This window comes from Maniola jurtina, chromosome 3 (genome assembly GCF_905333055.1).
Source record: "Maniola jurtina chromosome 3, ilManJurt1.1, whole genome shotgun sequence".
In the NCBI taxonomy this organism is placed as follows: domain Eukaryota; kingdom Metazoa; phylum Arthropoda; class Insecta; order Lepidoptera; family Nymphalidae; genus Maniola; species Maniola jurtina.
In genome coordinates this window covers 12,545,203-12,559,716 of record NC_060031.1, presented here as the reverse complement: position 1 = coordinate 12,559,716, position 14,514 = coordinate 12,545,203, and the positions used below count along the sequence as shown (strand labels likewise).

The 14,514-nt window shown below is 37.9% G+C and overlaps 1 protein-coding gene across 1 annotated transcript; it reads left to right on the top strand.

Moving 5' to 3' along the window:
• Positions 1-387: 387 nt before the first annotated feature.
• On the top strand, positions 388-13,914 carry LOC123880950 (sulfotransferase 1B1-like). Its single transcript, XM_045929394.1, has 7 exons — positions 388-638; positions 3,452-3,586; positions 9,247-9,346; positions 10,855-11,177; positions 11,773-11,867; positions 12,986-13,169; positions 13,614-13,914. Exons 1-7 carry the CDS (start codon positions 554-556, stop codon positions 13,727-13,729), a joined length of 1,038 nt encoding a protein of 345 aa, XP_045785350.1. The 5' UTR covers positions 388-553; the 3' UTR covers positions 13,730-13,914.
• The last annotated feature ends 600 nt before the right edge of the window (positions 13,915-14,514 follow it).

Sequence of the window (14,514 nt, the reverse complement as noted above, 5' to 3'; positions counted from 1 at the left end):
GACATATAGACAACAAAGTTATCCTATGGGTTCCATTTTTCCTTTTGAGGTACGGAACCCTAAAAAATGAGTGGTCTTAAATAAAAACCTGTAAGTAAATAGCATTAGAAATCATCCTGATTTACTGTCCTTTATTAAACTGTTCATAATATCCATAATGAACAATTTAATAAAAGACAGTTATTTCGAAATCACAGACCCACATAATGCATTTCAATTTATTTTTACAAAACATGTATATATACTTACGTACCTACTCACTTATCTTTAGTATAGATTAATTAACCTTTCCATTGTTATAAAGCAATAGTGTAATGACATTATTTTCAAATCTGAACCTAATTGGAGTAGAGATAACAATTACCTACCTATAGAATTTATAAGTAACACAGATGACAGTCTGTTTGATCATAAATAATGAAATCAACATTCAACAGTCGACCGCGATACTGGCGCGCGAGCGCAGGTTTAATCACAACGGACGACCGTTCAAAGTTACCTAAATAAAAACATATTTAAATGTCATTGACCTCGGTGTTCTAGTGAGTCAAATATGGAGAAATCAAACAATAACTATCCTCTAGAGATCAAAGATGTAGAGCCAGAAGTAGCGGAGATGCTGATGAAGTATTTCACAGGTAAGTTTTGTAAAAAATAAGTAATAATTACAGAGACCTAAAAATACCCTAAGTACATGGTACAACTTCCAAATGTTCACCATGATTGTCGAGACGATGGCGCTATCGACCTCTTTGATAGCAAATACCTACCTACCTAGAGGTGTTTTACTGCTTAATGAATTCTCCAGTCACCTCTTGGATCATCAGAATATTATGCATAGATCGATTCCTTTATTGCTTTTGTTTTGCAGTTACTTAATTATAATCGTTTTGTACGTCCTACCTAAGTTGATTTTGTTTATAAGCTGATAACTCGACGAAAACTTCGGAAAATGGTGCTCGAGCTAGTTATTTTCAAAATTTTACTCCATGGAATATGTTTTTCGAATTCCGTAAACAAGAAACTACACTTTCGCCATGTGCGTCTGTCTGTCCGTCCAACCGTACGCGTCCGTCCGCGGCTTAGCTCAGACATTAGTACTAGAAAGCTTTAACTTGGCATGGCTATAAATAATACTTATATTAATCACGCGGACAAAATCCATACTTCCATACTAATATCATAAATGCGAAAGTGTGTCGGTCTGTCTGTCTATCTGTCTGTCTGCTACCTTTTCACGGCCCAACAGTTTAACCAATTCTGACGAAATTTGGTACAGAGTTAGTTTATATCCCGGGGACGGACATTGGCTACTTTTTATCCCGGAAAATCCCACGGGATTCCTAAAGACCCATCCGCTCAACCGATATGTATGAAAGGCACCGAGGTAGCTTGCGTCCATGTTAATTGACATAGACAACTTTTTATCCCGGAAAACCAAACAGTTCCCAGTTCCTCAACAACATTTATTTCTAAATACGGACGAATGCTGAAAAAAATATAAAAGGCGGCAATGTTGTAATTTTTTCAGAAATGGGACCGATCCAGGATTGGTTAATAAAAAAATTGGTAGATAAGTATACTCTGTGGGTACTGACTTATTTCTTTATTTTCAAGAGTAGGTATTGAAAGACCGTAAAAAGAAACTATCTAAGTTGCAATGCAATGCAACGTACCAATTATTTCAATATTTCCAATACGTGAAATTATGTTTACTGATTAGTCTAGTGATACGTTCCTACTCTACCTTTCTTCTTATTTTCTACTATATATAAACCTTTTCTTTGCACTTAATTTGGTTTCATGTGCAGTTTACTAACTGTATTCATAATTTATTTTTTGCTGTTCAACACCGTAACACCAAATACATTATAATGTTTCTGCAAAACAAAGGATTTTATATAATTTGACCTTTATAAAACCTTCATACAAATTAAAAACATACAATTAATATTTCCAATGTACAAGGTAGGTTTGTTCGTGGCCTAGACGTGCATTATTAGTACCAATTTTATTACATACACATATACAAAGTTGATTGATTTAAATGCTAAAACATTAATGAGTTAATTTATTTACTACAACAACATAGTGAACAAATCAAATAGAGTAGGTATAGAGGCTACTAACTTATTATTATTTTATTACATAAGTACAACCCGTTTACTAAAAGACTGGACAGTGGCGTCGATGATGGACTGCGACGCATGGGTACGGTGTGCAAAAAAGCATCATTAAGAATATTTAGGTATGAAACTTAAATGTTTGTGAAAAACTCTGGGTATGCTGTGTTAGTATTGTCTTAGTTTGGCGTTTATCATAGCAGACAGACAGATAGACAGACTGACAGACACACTTTCGTATATTTTATAATATTAGTATGGATTACATATTTGATTGCTTTCATTAATTCAATAGGTAATAACCCGGCTAGGTAGAGGTAGGTACAATGCGAACGAACGTGCAAGTTTTGAAGGTTTTAGGAACTGTTATTCTATTCTATTAAAAGTTATTAATAGTACCTACCTACCTAACAAAGTCATTGGAAACCTTGCTGTTAAATGGAATAAGGAAGTTTAATTACGATACCAAGGTAGGAACCAATTGAAAAAAGTGGAGAGAAAAAATTCCTTGTAGTACCTACTTATTTGTACTTATAATAAGGTGAAAAAAACAACAGTTTCATGAAGGAAGGTCACGTCATCGTCAGGTCGATTTTACATTTTTATATTACATTTGACTTCAGTTCAAACTTGCTATGTTTATAATTTTCCAGAAAAGCAATAGGTACCCAATAGGACCTACGTCCTACACCGTGAAATTTTTATATGGAGGAGGCAAGTCCATCTGGTGACGAGTGACGACGCGACGTTACTTTATATCCCGATCAAATCCAAAATTATTCCCAGTTACTTTATATAATTTAGATGTCCCGTCAGTTTAATGTCATTCTAGAGAAGATCTGATCAAGACCTTTGCAGACGATTAAATTATTTAATCTCCAAAAATTTTACATCTACACAAACCTACCTACCAACCGACTCGAAATAGGTTTTTTCGTCATGTTCGGATTTCTAATCCGACACTAATCAGCCTTTAGAGCACAAAAGTTGTATTATAATTTTGCTACGATAACAATCTATTCTGAACTATTCTTGGTCCATGCTGAATTTGTGTTAGCCAAGGTTGGATATTTTTGCTAGCCAAACCAAACCTACTTGCAGTGGGAGACTGCGTCGTCGCACTTAGCCGTCAAACTAGGCTGCAAGACGGTTTGTAGGCAGTTATTGATAGATAGATTTGTATCCACGTAGCTTATCTAGCGCAGTCGAATGGCAATGACTAGATTAGACAACTTTGTAGCAACTGGGGCCATTAAGTTACCTAAGTTACTACCTAACTACTAAGTTATTAAAGAAAATCCTAAGTACTCATATATTTTCTTTTTCAGGGGAACACACAGGCTTCGTCCGCGTAGGGAGCAAAGGCTATTTTCTACCACACAAGTTCAAACAGGAGGCATGGAACATATACAGCATGAAAATCCGGCCAAGCGATGTGTTCGTTGCCAGCTATCCACGATCAGGTGAAATTTTCTTTATCATGATGCCCCAATTTCCGTTCCAAGTAGATCAGCATGACGGTTTAAACGTAGGTAAGCGTAAGCTTTCAGCTTTCTAGAAACATTTCAGATTTCAAATCCGTCGGAACTGCAATATAATCAGTTCGTACGTTGTTCACACCAAAGGAGGGCGTTTTGTTTTTTTTTTATTCGACTAACCAACAACGGTTTTTCTAGAAGTAGATACTTATTCAATTATATTATTTAATAAGTAATGTCTTATCCGGATTTAATTGCCACAAAAGACAATCTCAGAATAACCTGAATGAGCTCTTTAGAGCAGCGCACTGCTACGATAAACAGTTCATCAGTCTTACTTACTTAATTACAGCGCACCGCTTCGATAAACAGTTCATCAGTCTTACTTACTTAATTACAGCGCACCGCTACGACAAACAGTTCATCAGTCTTACTTACTTAACAGGGCTGTCTCCGTCACTTACTCCATACAATCGTAGTTCCCATTTCATTTGAATATTAAGCAACCAAAGTCCATGAAATTTTGCAGACATAGTCTAGAAACTAATATCTGTGTCTGTGGTGTTTTAGATTTTTCTAAAAATATGTAGTTTTAAAATTACAGGGGCTCAAAGATTTGTATTTTTCTTTAAAAAAAGGCCCAACTTTGTGCTCGTTTTTCTAGACAACGAAGCAATTTAATGAAATTTGGAAAAACCACAGACCTAGAAAATTTAATGAATATTATGTAGTAAAAAAATTATCGTTATATATTTTATATTGTTATAATTATGTGGGAACTACGAAAACCAGAAATTACACCCAGAAATCTTGAAAATTTCGTGCTGTCTCGATTTGTGCAAGCGGGGTGGTGAAGTGCGGGGGACGACACGTGAAACTGACAGAAACTGACAGTCTAAACACACGGGCCACATTTAGACTGCACCCAACTCCAAACTTGTCAATAGGTCTAACTAAATACACTGGTACATTTCAACTTACGTTAGACGTATGCGTTACCTACTCAGACGTTGCCTGTAGATAAAAATATGTCTCATGTTTGCTGGCAATAGCGCATGCATCAAACCCTGCAAGTTGCAACTCTCTTGCAACCTATTCCTCACGCAATACGCACAGCTTTAATATTATAATTTTTGACAATGTATACTATATGTAATGCCATATCACAGGTCACTCTCTGATTTATTGCTAACAATTTACTTCCAAATGCAAAGAAATCTAAGTGTGTTGAATTCACACTGCCCAATACCAGGACCTTAAATGACATAAATTCATTGATAAATAATCATATGTTGAAAATAAAGGAGAACCCCGTGTTTCTCGGTATAATGTTAGATGCAAAGCTTCTATGGAACACCCACATATCAACACTTGATGGTAAACTCAGCTCTGCTGCTTACACTGTTAGAAAAATTCGACAGGTACTGACGTGGAAACTGCAAAAATTGTATATTTTGCCTATTTTCACTGTATTATGTCTTACGGACTCTTGCTATGAGATAAAGCGGTAGATATTGAGAAAAAAATGTATTACAGAAAAGGACAGGACGTGCAATTTATAATTTAAAACCGCGCGCTGCCATACAATAAAAATATAAGGAAATAAGTACCTTATCTATTATCTTATAGTAGCTTCTAAATATATTTACAACTAGCTAATGCCCACAGCTTCGCTCGCGTGGATTTAGGTTTTTAAAAATCCCGATCCTTTCATTTCCCAGAACAAAAGTTGCCTCTCCGTAATAGCCCGTCCCCGGGATGCAACTTGTTTCTGTATCACGTAAGAATATTTAAACGGATGATCCTTTTCAAATCCCGAGGGATCACCAGGATTTAGGAATGCAATTTCTTACAGCATCAGGGTTGAGATCAACGACAAAGTGTTTACTTGGTATAGATACCTTCAATATCAATTAATAATCGACACTTTTTAAATCCCATTAGCTTTAGTAGTCAGGTCCCCTGCAACATCAGGGTTGAGGAGTTGGAATCCAAATTTTTTATTGAACAATGTCGCAAACTTTCTTTATCGATTAAAAAAACTACCCAAAATTACGCAGTTAGGTTACCTGCCAAATTTCATGGTTTTGAGTCAACGGGAAGTACCCTAGAGGTTTTCTTGACACACACGACAGACAGAGAGATAGACAACAAAGTGATCCTATAAGAGTTCCGTTTTTCATTTTGAGGTACGAAACCCTAGAAAACGTAGGAACGGCATTCCGAACCAGTGGTAAATTTTTCTGACCATCCAAAAACACTTTGAAGTTTACCTAAAAGTTTACAGGAATAAAAATTTATCATTGTATTCGATTCCATTTCATTCTATTCCATTCTGTTCAAAGATAAATAGATAATAAAAATATTTGTCACCGAAACAATAATTTACGATTCATCGACCAATATCAATTTTACTGATGACAATCTGACTATTACCAAAGTGAACGACTACTATAATATCTATTATATACGACTAACATAATATGTATTATAAATTGTGTGCCGTTTGCATTCTCACTAGGTTCTCATTAAGTTTGTTTTATTTGGTTAAACTTTCTGGCATTTATATTGTTATGACGTTTAATTGGCAAACAGTCTGTTTATTGGCTGAAACTCAAAAATTCAGCCAATCACAACAAAGAAAATATTGTAATAATGATTGATGCAGCTTTCTGTAATTGAAAACAAAATATTTGACATTAACTTGAATGTGACAGTGTTTTCCGAATAGGGTTGCCAGAGGCCCCGTATTTTACTGGTTACCCCGTATTTCAGGATACAGAAACCTGTAATTATGAAAATAAAATACGGGGCAAATAAAACTAAATATTTTTAGGGTTCCGTAACTCAAAAGCAAAAAAGAACTCTTATAGGATCACTTCGTTGTCTGTCAGTCTGTCAGTCTTTCCGTCTGTCCGTCTGTCCATTTGTCCTTCTATCCGTCTGTCATGTGTTCATGAACAAATATTAGTATTTTCAATTTTCAAAGTAAGATAACTACATATATCAAGTGGGTTATCATATGAAAGGGCTTTACCTGTTCATTCTAAAACAGATTTTTATTTATTTTTATGCATATTTTTTTAATGCATAACAGTTTTTGATTTCTCGAGTAAAATGTCGGAAAAAATACCCGAATACGGAACCCTCGGTGCGTGGGTCTGACTCGCACTTGGCCGGTTTTTTACAAATTCAGCAGGAGCTGGCTGGCGAAATCAAACACTGACGTTATTTCCAGTAGAAAGAATATTTTCCTTTTGCGGCAATGCGTAGCCGAAACCCACTCGATATTGATCATGGTCGTAGCCAAGGCGGCGGGGCTTGGTTTGAGGATGTAAGCCTTTTTTTATACAAGCTAGCCCGTGACTTTAATCTTTTCTAGTGGTAAGTGATGATGCAGTCTAATTTCTTGGCCGTTAGGGCCATACTAACCATATAACTAGCCATGACCGAAGCCTCCCACCAGACCAGAAATTTTGAAATGGCGACTGCGCCTGGGAAGCCGTCAAAAACCTAAGCCTAAAATAATACTTACACTATTTCTTGCATTTGCTTACCAATTTTTTTTTTTGGAAATATATCAAACATTTCGCGGTCACTTCACTCGCGCTTTGAATTTCTATTACTTGGTGTAAACCCCACAATTTCGTTTGCATGAATTTAGATTTTTAAAAATTCCGTGGGGGATTTTCCGGGCTAAAAAGCCGCCTAAAAAAAATGTCTGGGATGCAAGTTACCTCTGAATAGTAAGTACCAAAATTTTGGTAAAGAAGATGGGCCGTGAAAGGGTAACAAATAGATAGGCAAATAGATATACTGTCGTATTCGTAATATTAGTATGGATAGGAAGCTTTAAAAATAAAATCTTGTTATGGCTAAACTCGTTTCCCTTTCACTTTAATTTTTTCTGTATTGAACCAAAAACACTTACGCTCACTGCGCTCGCGCTTTTTTATTGTTGTATTTTATCTCACTGTCAAATTGAAAGGCGAAATTCCACTAACCAGGTAATTAGCCCATAAAGTTGAGCGAATGTTTTTTTCCTCATGACAGGATTCAGTTCCGGCCCTAATAAAACCTCTCCCGCAATCGATTCCTGGCTACGGCCATAGTATTGATACTGTGAAGGTGGAATTACGAATTAAATGTAATTTTAAGTTGAAATGAGAAGATTGTATGCATGAAATGTATAACATTTTGCTTTACAACACTAAGAGTTTTTAAAAGCTATTTAAATAAATAAATCTTTTATTTAAAACCACATTGCAAACACAGTTCACCAATCAAGACACGGCAACATACAGAGAAAAAATACAAAACTTACAAATAAACTGAAATATCTAAATAGGCTTTCCATGCATTTCAGAGAGAACCAACGCCTATTTCTTCAAATACTTCAAATTTTCAAATTTCTTCAAATCTTAACCCCGTATTTTTGATCGTGTAGCCTGTAAATCAAAAAGAGCCAGGTGGCAACCCTACTTCGACCTAGACAGAATGAAAAATTGTTTTCATTACTCGGTATGCCTACTGCCATAGTGTGACAGAAAGTGTGACGGTAGTTGTGACCTCTGATTGGCCGACTCTCTTTCACTATTTGCTAAAATTGATGATTGCAACAACAATTTTTTCTTTTTTGTAATCGAAAACAGAACACGGACGTCAAACAGGTTGACTAATTGCAATCATTTCTGACCGGCTAACATTGTTCCGCTAGTGGCTCAAACTCACTGTCGCAGCAAGAACATGGTAAATTCAGCCAATCACAGCAATTTGAAATTTGGTTATCACAAATGTACCGATCTAGGAACCGAGAATGCACGAACCAGGGCAGATAGAGATAAGAACAATAATATCATACGTAGGAAATCGACGGGGGATCGTTGACAACGATAGCCTTAATTACAGCGCACCGCTACGACAAACAGTTCATCAGTCTTACTTACTTAATTACAGCGCACCGCTACGACAAACAGTTCATCAGTCTTACTTACTTAATTACAGCGCACCGCTACGACAAACAGTTCATCAGTCTTACTTACTTAATTACAGCGCACCGCCACGACAAACAGTTCATCAGTCTTACTTACTTAATTACAGCGCACCGCTACGATAAACAATTCATCAGTCTTACTTACTTAATTACAGCGCACCGCTACCAGTCTTACTTACTTAATTACAGCGCACCGCTACCAGTCTTACTTACTTAATTACAGCGCACCGCTACGATAAACAGTTCATCAGTCTTACTTACTTAATTACAGCGCACCGCTACGATAAACAGTTCATCAGTCTTACCTACTTAATTACAGCGCACCGCTACGATAAACAGTTCATCAGTCTTACTTACTTAATTACAGCGCACCGCTACGATAAACAGTTCATCAGTCTTACTTACTTAATTACAGCGCACCGCTACGATAAACAGTTCATCAGTCTTACCTACTTAATTACAGCGCACCGCTACGATAAACAGTTCATCAGTCTTACTTACTTAATTACAGCGCACCGCTACGATAAACAGTTCATCAGTCTTACTTACTTAATTACAGCGCACCGCTACGATAAACCTGTTCATCAGTCTTACCTACTTAATTACAGCGTGTTGCGTTTTCAAAAAACTAATTATGATTTTATCTTCTTAGGAACGACTTGGACGCAAGAACTAGTTTGGATGGTGGTTAACGATCTAGATTACGAGAGATCAAATGCAACACCACTCACAGAAAGATATCCATTTTTAGAGTAAGTAGGCATTTACTTACTTTTTATTTCAAGTTCTTAAAAGCCTTATATACAACACGCATGTGACCCAAACGTGTGTGTGCGAAACAGCAAGACATGGCCACGCATGACCATAGCGTTTCATACTGTACGCGCGTGTGTGCTTGTATCCAACCATATTCCATACTAGGTATATATAATATTATAAATGCTAAAGGGTGTCTGTCTGTCTACTAGCTTTTGACGGCACATCTGTGTATCCGACTTTGACGAAAGGTACAGAGATAGCTTACATCCCGGGGATGGACATGAACTAATTTTTATGTCGGAAAATAAAAGTATTTCCGTGGAGTTCCCATTGGAACTCATGAGGTAACCGTACCGTTTATTTAGTAGGGAGATAGACATAGTAGTAGAATATCAAACAGTTCTCACTGAATTTTTATCCATACTAATATTATAAATGCGAAAGTGTGTCTGTCTGTCTGCTACGCTTTCACGGCTCAACCGCTGAACCGATTTTAATGAAATTTTGTACAGACTTAGGATACATTCCGGGGAAGGACATAGGCTACTTTTTATCCCGGAAAAACAAGCAGTTCCCGCGGGATTCCTAAATACTCATCCGCTTGATCGATTTGTATGAAATTTGCTACCGAGGTAGCTTGCGTCCCTGTAATTGACAAAGGCAACTTTTTATCCCGGAAAACCAAACAGTTCTCACGGGATCTTTAAAAACCTAAATCCACACGGACGAAGTCGCGGGCATCCGCTAGTATTATATAAATCCTCGCGAACGAAACCGCGGGCATCATGTACTTACTTGTAGTTTTCATTTAATCGTAAGCGAGACCCACTTACTAATTTTTACCAACCAGTCTGCAACGCGCAACGGTACAAAGCCCTAGATTCCTACGAGGTGATTCATCCGACAACTATGGTAATTCAGATTACCATTACCCATACATTAATTACCCTTATGTAGTACTGTGCCATACATAATAAAACAACATAACATAAACAATATAACATAATGTGTATAGGTATATACTATGCTACTATTTACTATGATACGCGACAGGTCGAGATGGCAACCGGGTTGGGGACGCCCCGCACACCCGCACAGCGCCCGCGCTAACCCCGTGCGGAATAGCGCGGGTGACGTGCGGGTGCGCCGGGCGTCCTCGCCCCGATTGCCATCTCAAGCTGTCGCGAACTATATACTTACCTGATTTAACTTGAACAGTAACAGACTTCCTCACCCTCTTCTAGGTGGATTCGCATAAAATCCACGTTTATTTCTTCATTTTTAATCGAAGGCATAAATTCCAATTTTTATGGCTTTACTCTTAACTCGAAAAAACGACGGACTTTCATACAAACTTTCATCTCCTTTGGAATTTCCAAATTTTTTTCTTAGTGACTCCCTTCATTATAAAAGGAACCTTACCTAGTTTCCAACCCCTGCGGTGTAGGCTATGCATTCATAGATCATTTAAAGGAAGTCAGTCAGTTCAACTTTTTTGCAGATTCTCAGTATACGTCCATCCAGTAATGAAAGAACGCTTCCGCCAAGAGAACAGTGACAGCGAAAGGAAGCTGAAACTCCTCGAATACGTCAGCCAACCTGGCACGGAGCAGCTTGTCAACGCACCCTCACCACGCTTCGTCAAAACACATCTACCCCTTTCTCTATTGCCCCCCACATTACTGGACACAGCGAAAGTGATTTACGTCGCTCGGGACCCGAGAGATGTCGTAGTCTCATTCTACCACCTCAACAAATCGATGAGGACCCAGGGATACATTGGCGATTTCAAAACTTACTGGCGTTTCTTTATAAGCGATTTACGTAAGTACCTCCGACTTTACGTTCATACTGTATGGTTTGTACATAGGTTATATTTTGATTATCATCATTATAATCGCCAGCCCACTAAACACGGGTCTCCGCACAGAATTCGAAGGGTCTACCAAGATCGCCAAGTGCGGATTGACAGGCTTCATACATCTTTGAGAGCATTGTGGCGAACTCTCGGGCATTCAGGTTTCAAAACGATGTTTTCCTTCACACTTTATGCAAGTGATATTTACCTACTTGTTTAAAAACTAACTCCGAAAAGTTAGAAGGTGCATGCCGGGGATCGAATCCAGGATCCGACGAATAAAACACGTCTTTGCCATACTAGACTTCAACGCTCGTAGGTTATTTAAATTGAAACGGCGTAATGTTATCGTAAAAACTTTTGAAATGAGCAACCGCCGTGTTTCTTGCTGGTTTTTGTTAATATGAATGGCATTCCGAACCAATAAAATAGATTCTTCTGACGTTGCAAAAGCACATAGGTAAGCAGGTATAAAAGTTATTTGGAATAAAATAATCTTTGAAATATTTTCTGCAGGAAGTATTTTCTAAAATCACCCTAAAAGAAGCAATCTTCTTTCAGATCATTGGACTCCATATTTCGAGCACCTTAAAGAATCGTGGGAAAAGAGAAATCACCCGAACATGCTATTTTTATTTTACGAGGAACTGTCTAAAGTGAGAACAATGCATACTTATTTGATAATAAATAAATAATATGATAAGTAGGTATCATAAAAAGCACAGCAGTGCACTGCTGTTTTCACTGGCAAGTTTTCTTGCAGAAGTTGTCATTGTCAATTTCAGCAAGGTTTTAGTAGGTTTAGCATACATACAAAACTTGCAAAAGCTGACCTGCTGCTAGTGTTTATACTTTGCACAATGCAAAAAGCTGAATCCTCCAAGAAATTGTTGAAGTAGGCACGAAGTTGCAGGTTCGAATCTCGATTAGCATTTTTCTCTGAAGAGTCATGATGAGACAGAAAGCAATCGGACTCAGAGCTTTGATTTCCATTCCATGTCGTAAATCCTTCAATCTATGGAGGCGTGCACGCTAGTGCCTCGACGCGCTCCAATGGATCGAATATCGATCGTCACGCTAAGTGCGTTATGACTTGCAAGTTGCGGCACACCACAATGAAGCCCATTCTTCACTCGCACCGCGAAAGCCTCGTAACGATAGTAGATGATTTCACGCACGTTTCATTGTTTCTCTATCGCGCTTCGTGGCGTTCCCCATCAGATATCGCTTATGCTAACTAGATTGCGAATAATTGCGAGTGTCATCACTATCATGATTTAGGTTAGGTCTTAGTCCGCCACGCTGGTCAAGTGTAGATTGGCAGACTTACCACACCTTTCAGAACATTATGTAGAACTCTCAGGTATGCAGGTTTCCTCGCGATGTTTTCCTTCACCGTTAAAGCAAGTGATATTTAATTGGTTTCAATGCACACAACTCTGAAAAGTTAAGAGGTGCGTGCCCGAGATCGAACCTCGGAATCCTAACTAGAAGACCGATTTCTTAACTACTAGGTTATCGCCGCTCTTTTTGTTAATGTGTGTAGAGGGACATTATTAGTCGCGGGCAAGTTAGCGACGCGCACGAGTGAAGAGCGGGCTTAAAGAGACTGTAGGTAGGTAGGTACATGTAAATTTTCAAACTGCCGCACTCCTTTAAAGTTAGCCCGCTACCACCTTAGACTGGATCATCACTGACCAACAGGTGAGATCGCATTCAAGGGCTCACTTGTAATGGACCGAAAAAAATTAAAAAAATTGCACCTTTTCCTTAGGATCTGCCTGCAGCCGTTCGTCGAGTTAGCAAATTCTTTGGCAAGCAATATAGCGAAGAGCAGCTGGCGCGACTCTGTGAACACCTGAGTATAGAGAGCTTCAAACAAAACAAGTCCGTGAACTACGACGTCATGAGCGAACTTGGCATCCTTCAGGCGGGAACGGAAAATTTTATTAGAAAAGGTAGCTACATTTTTCACGTCAGTAGTTGTATACTTAGAAAATATAATTAGACTAACCTCTTGCATGCTCAAACTACAAATCTAACTCATCAAAACACACTACTTTTACGCTAGAACTGTACTCAGAATATTATAACCGAACTGACTGGCAGCCTTCTAAAAGCTTATTTGGAAAATGGTTTAGTCTTACCTATTCAATTAAATCAACATTTGAGCTCAGAAACATTATAAATTGTTAGTCTTTCAAACAAACTGGATTTATTAATCTGCAATAATTTGGAAATGCAACAAATTACTAAATTATGGTGACAATTCAAACGGATTACCTAGATATTTGCTGTTACCTAAGTGGGTGGGTTTAGGCGGGTTAGATACCTATAGGTATGTGTATTTAGTCACGTAGGTATGATTCGGGATCCTAATACAAAGAAAATTATTGAAATAGGAAAAGCGGGTGGATGGCGGGACTACTTCGATGAAGAAATGGCAGCTGAAGCTGAGCAGTGGATCTCGGACAACCTCCGCGATACAGACATGCGGTTCCCTCATCTTCAACAATAAGCCTTGACGTGTGACGTCAGCACTGTCGTGGTAATCGAACGGGTAGTAAGTCAGAAAAGGCAGTTGCGAAAAAACGTTGTTTAGTTTTGACGTGACAACGTCTTATAATTCGATAGAGCCGGCTGCACGCACGAAAAAACATGACTCATGCGGCGTTACCTCGGTAACGCCGCATGGAACGCCTCAGAGCTCGCTCTGAGGCGTTCCATGCGGCTTGAAGTGCAAGCGAGAGCGCGGAACGAGCGACAAAGAAGCACAATCGGCCTTTGTTGTCACGTTCAACTATCGTCAGTAAACCGACTTTACAGACAACCAATTTTTTTTTTCTAATATTGTTTATAAAAAAGTACCTACCTATAATTTGATGTTGCTTAGGAGGCATGAAACCCTGATAGGCAGAAAGTTCGTTTGGCGAACATTCTAAGTATTTTAAAAAAATAATCGAAAATACAGCTGTTCGAAATTACTGCTCTCTCGACACAGACCACTCTTGGTCAGTGGTTCTCGATTACCACGACAGAGCGCGTCGAGGTTATACTTTCTCATTCTCACTTTAATATAGATTGTATACTTATTTCGTATCCCTTTCAATTATTTTTAAGTTAGATTATAACTTTGTAAATAATAATATCATAGCTACTATTGAATAAAGGATATTTTGAATTTAAAATTGTTTCACTACAGGAGATCCTGCCAAAGTAAAGAAAAAAAACAAAAATGGGTGATATAACCATTTATTTGAATAAAATGCTCTATTTTATTTAGTATTTCTTTGTAACACCATG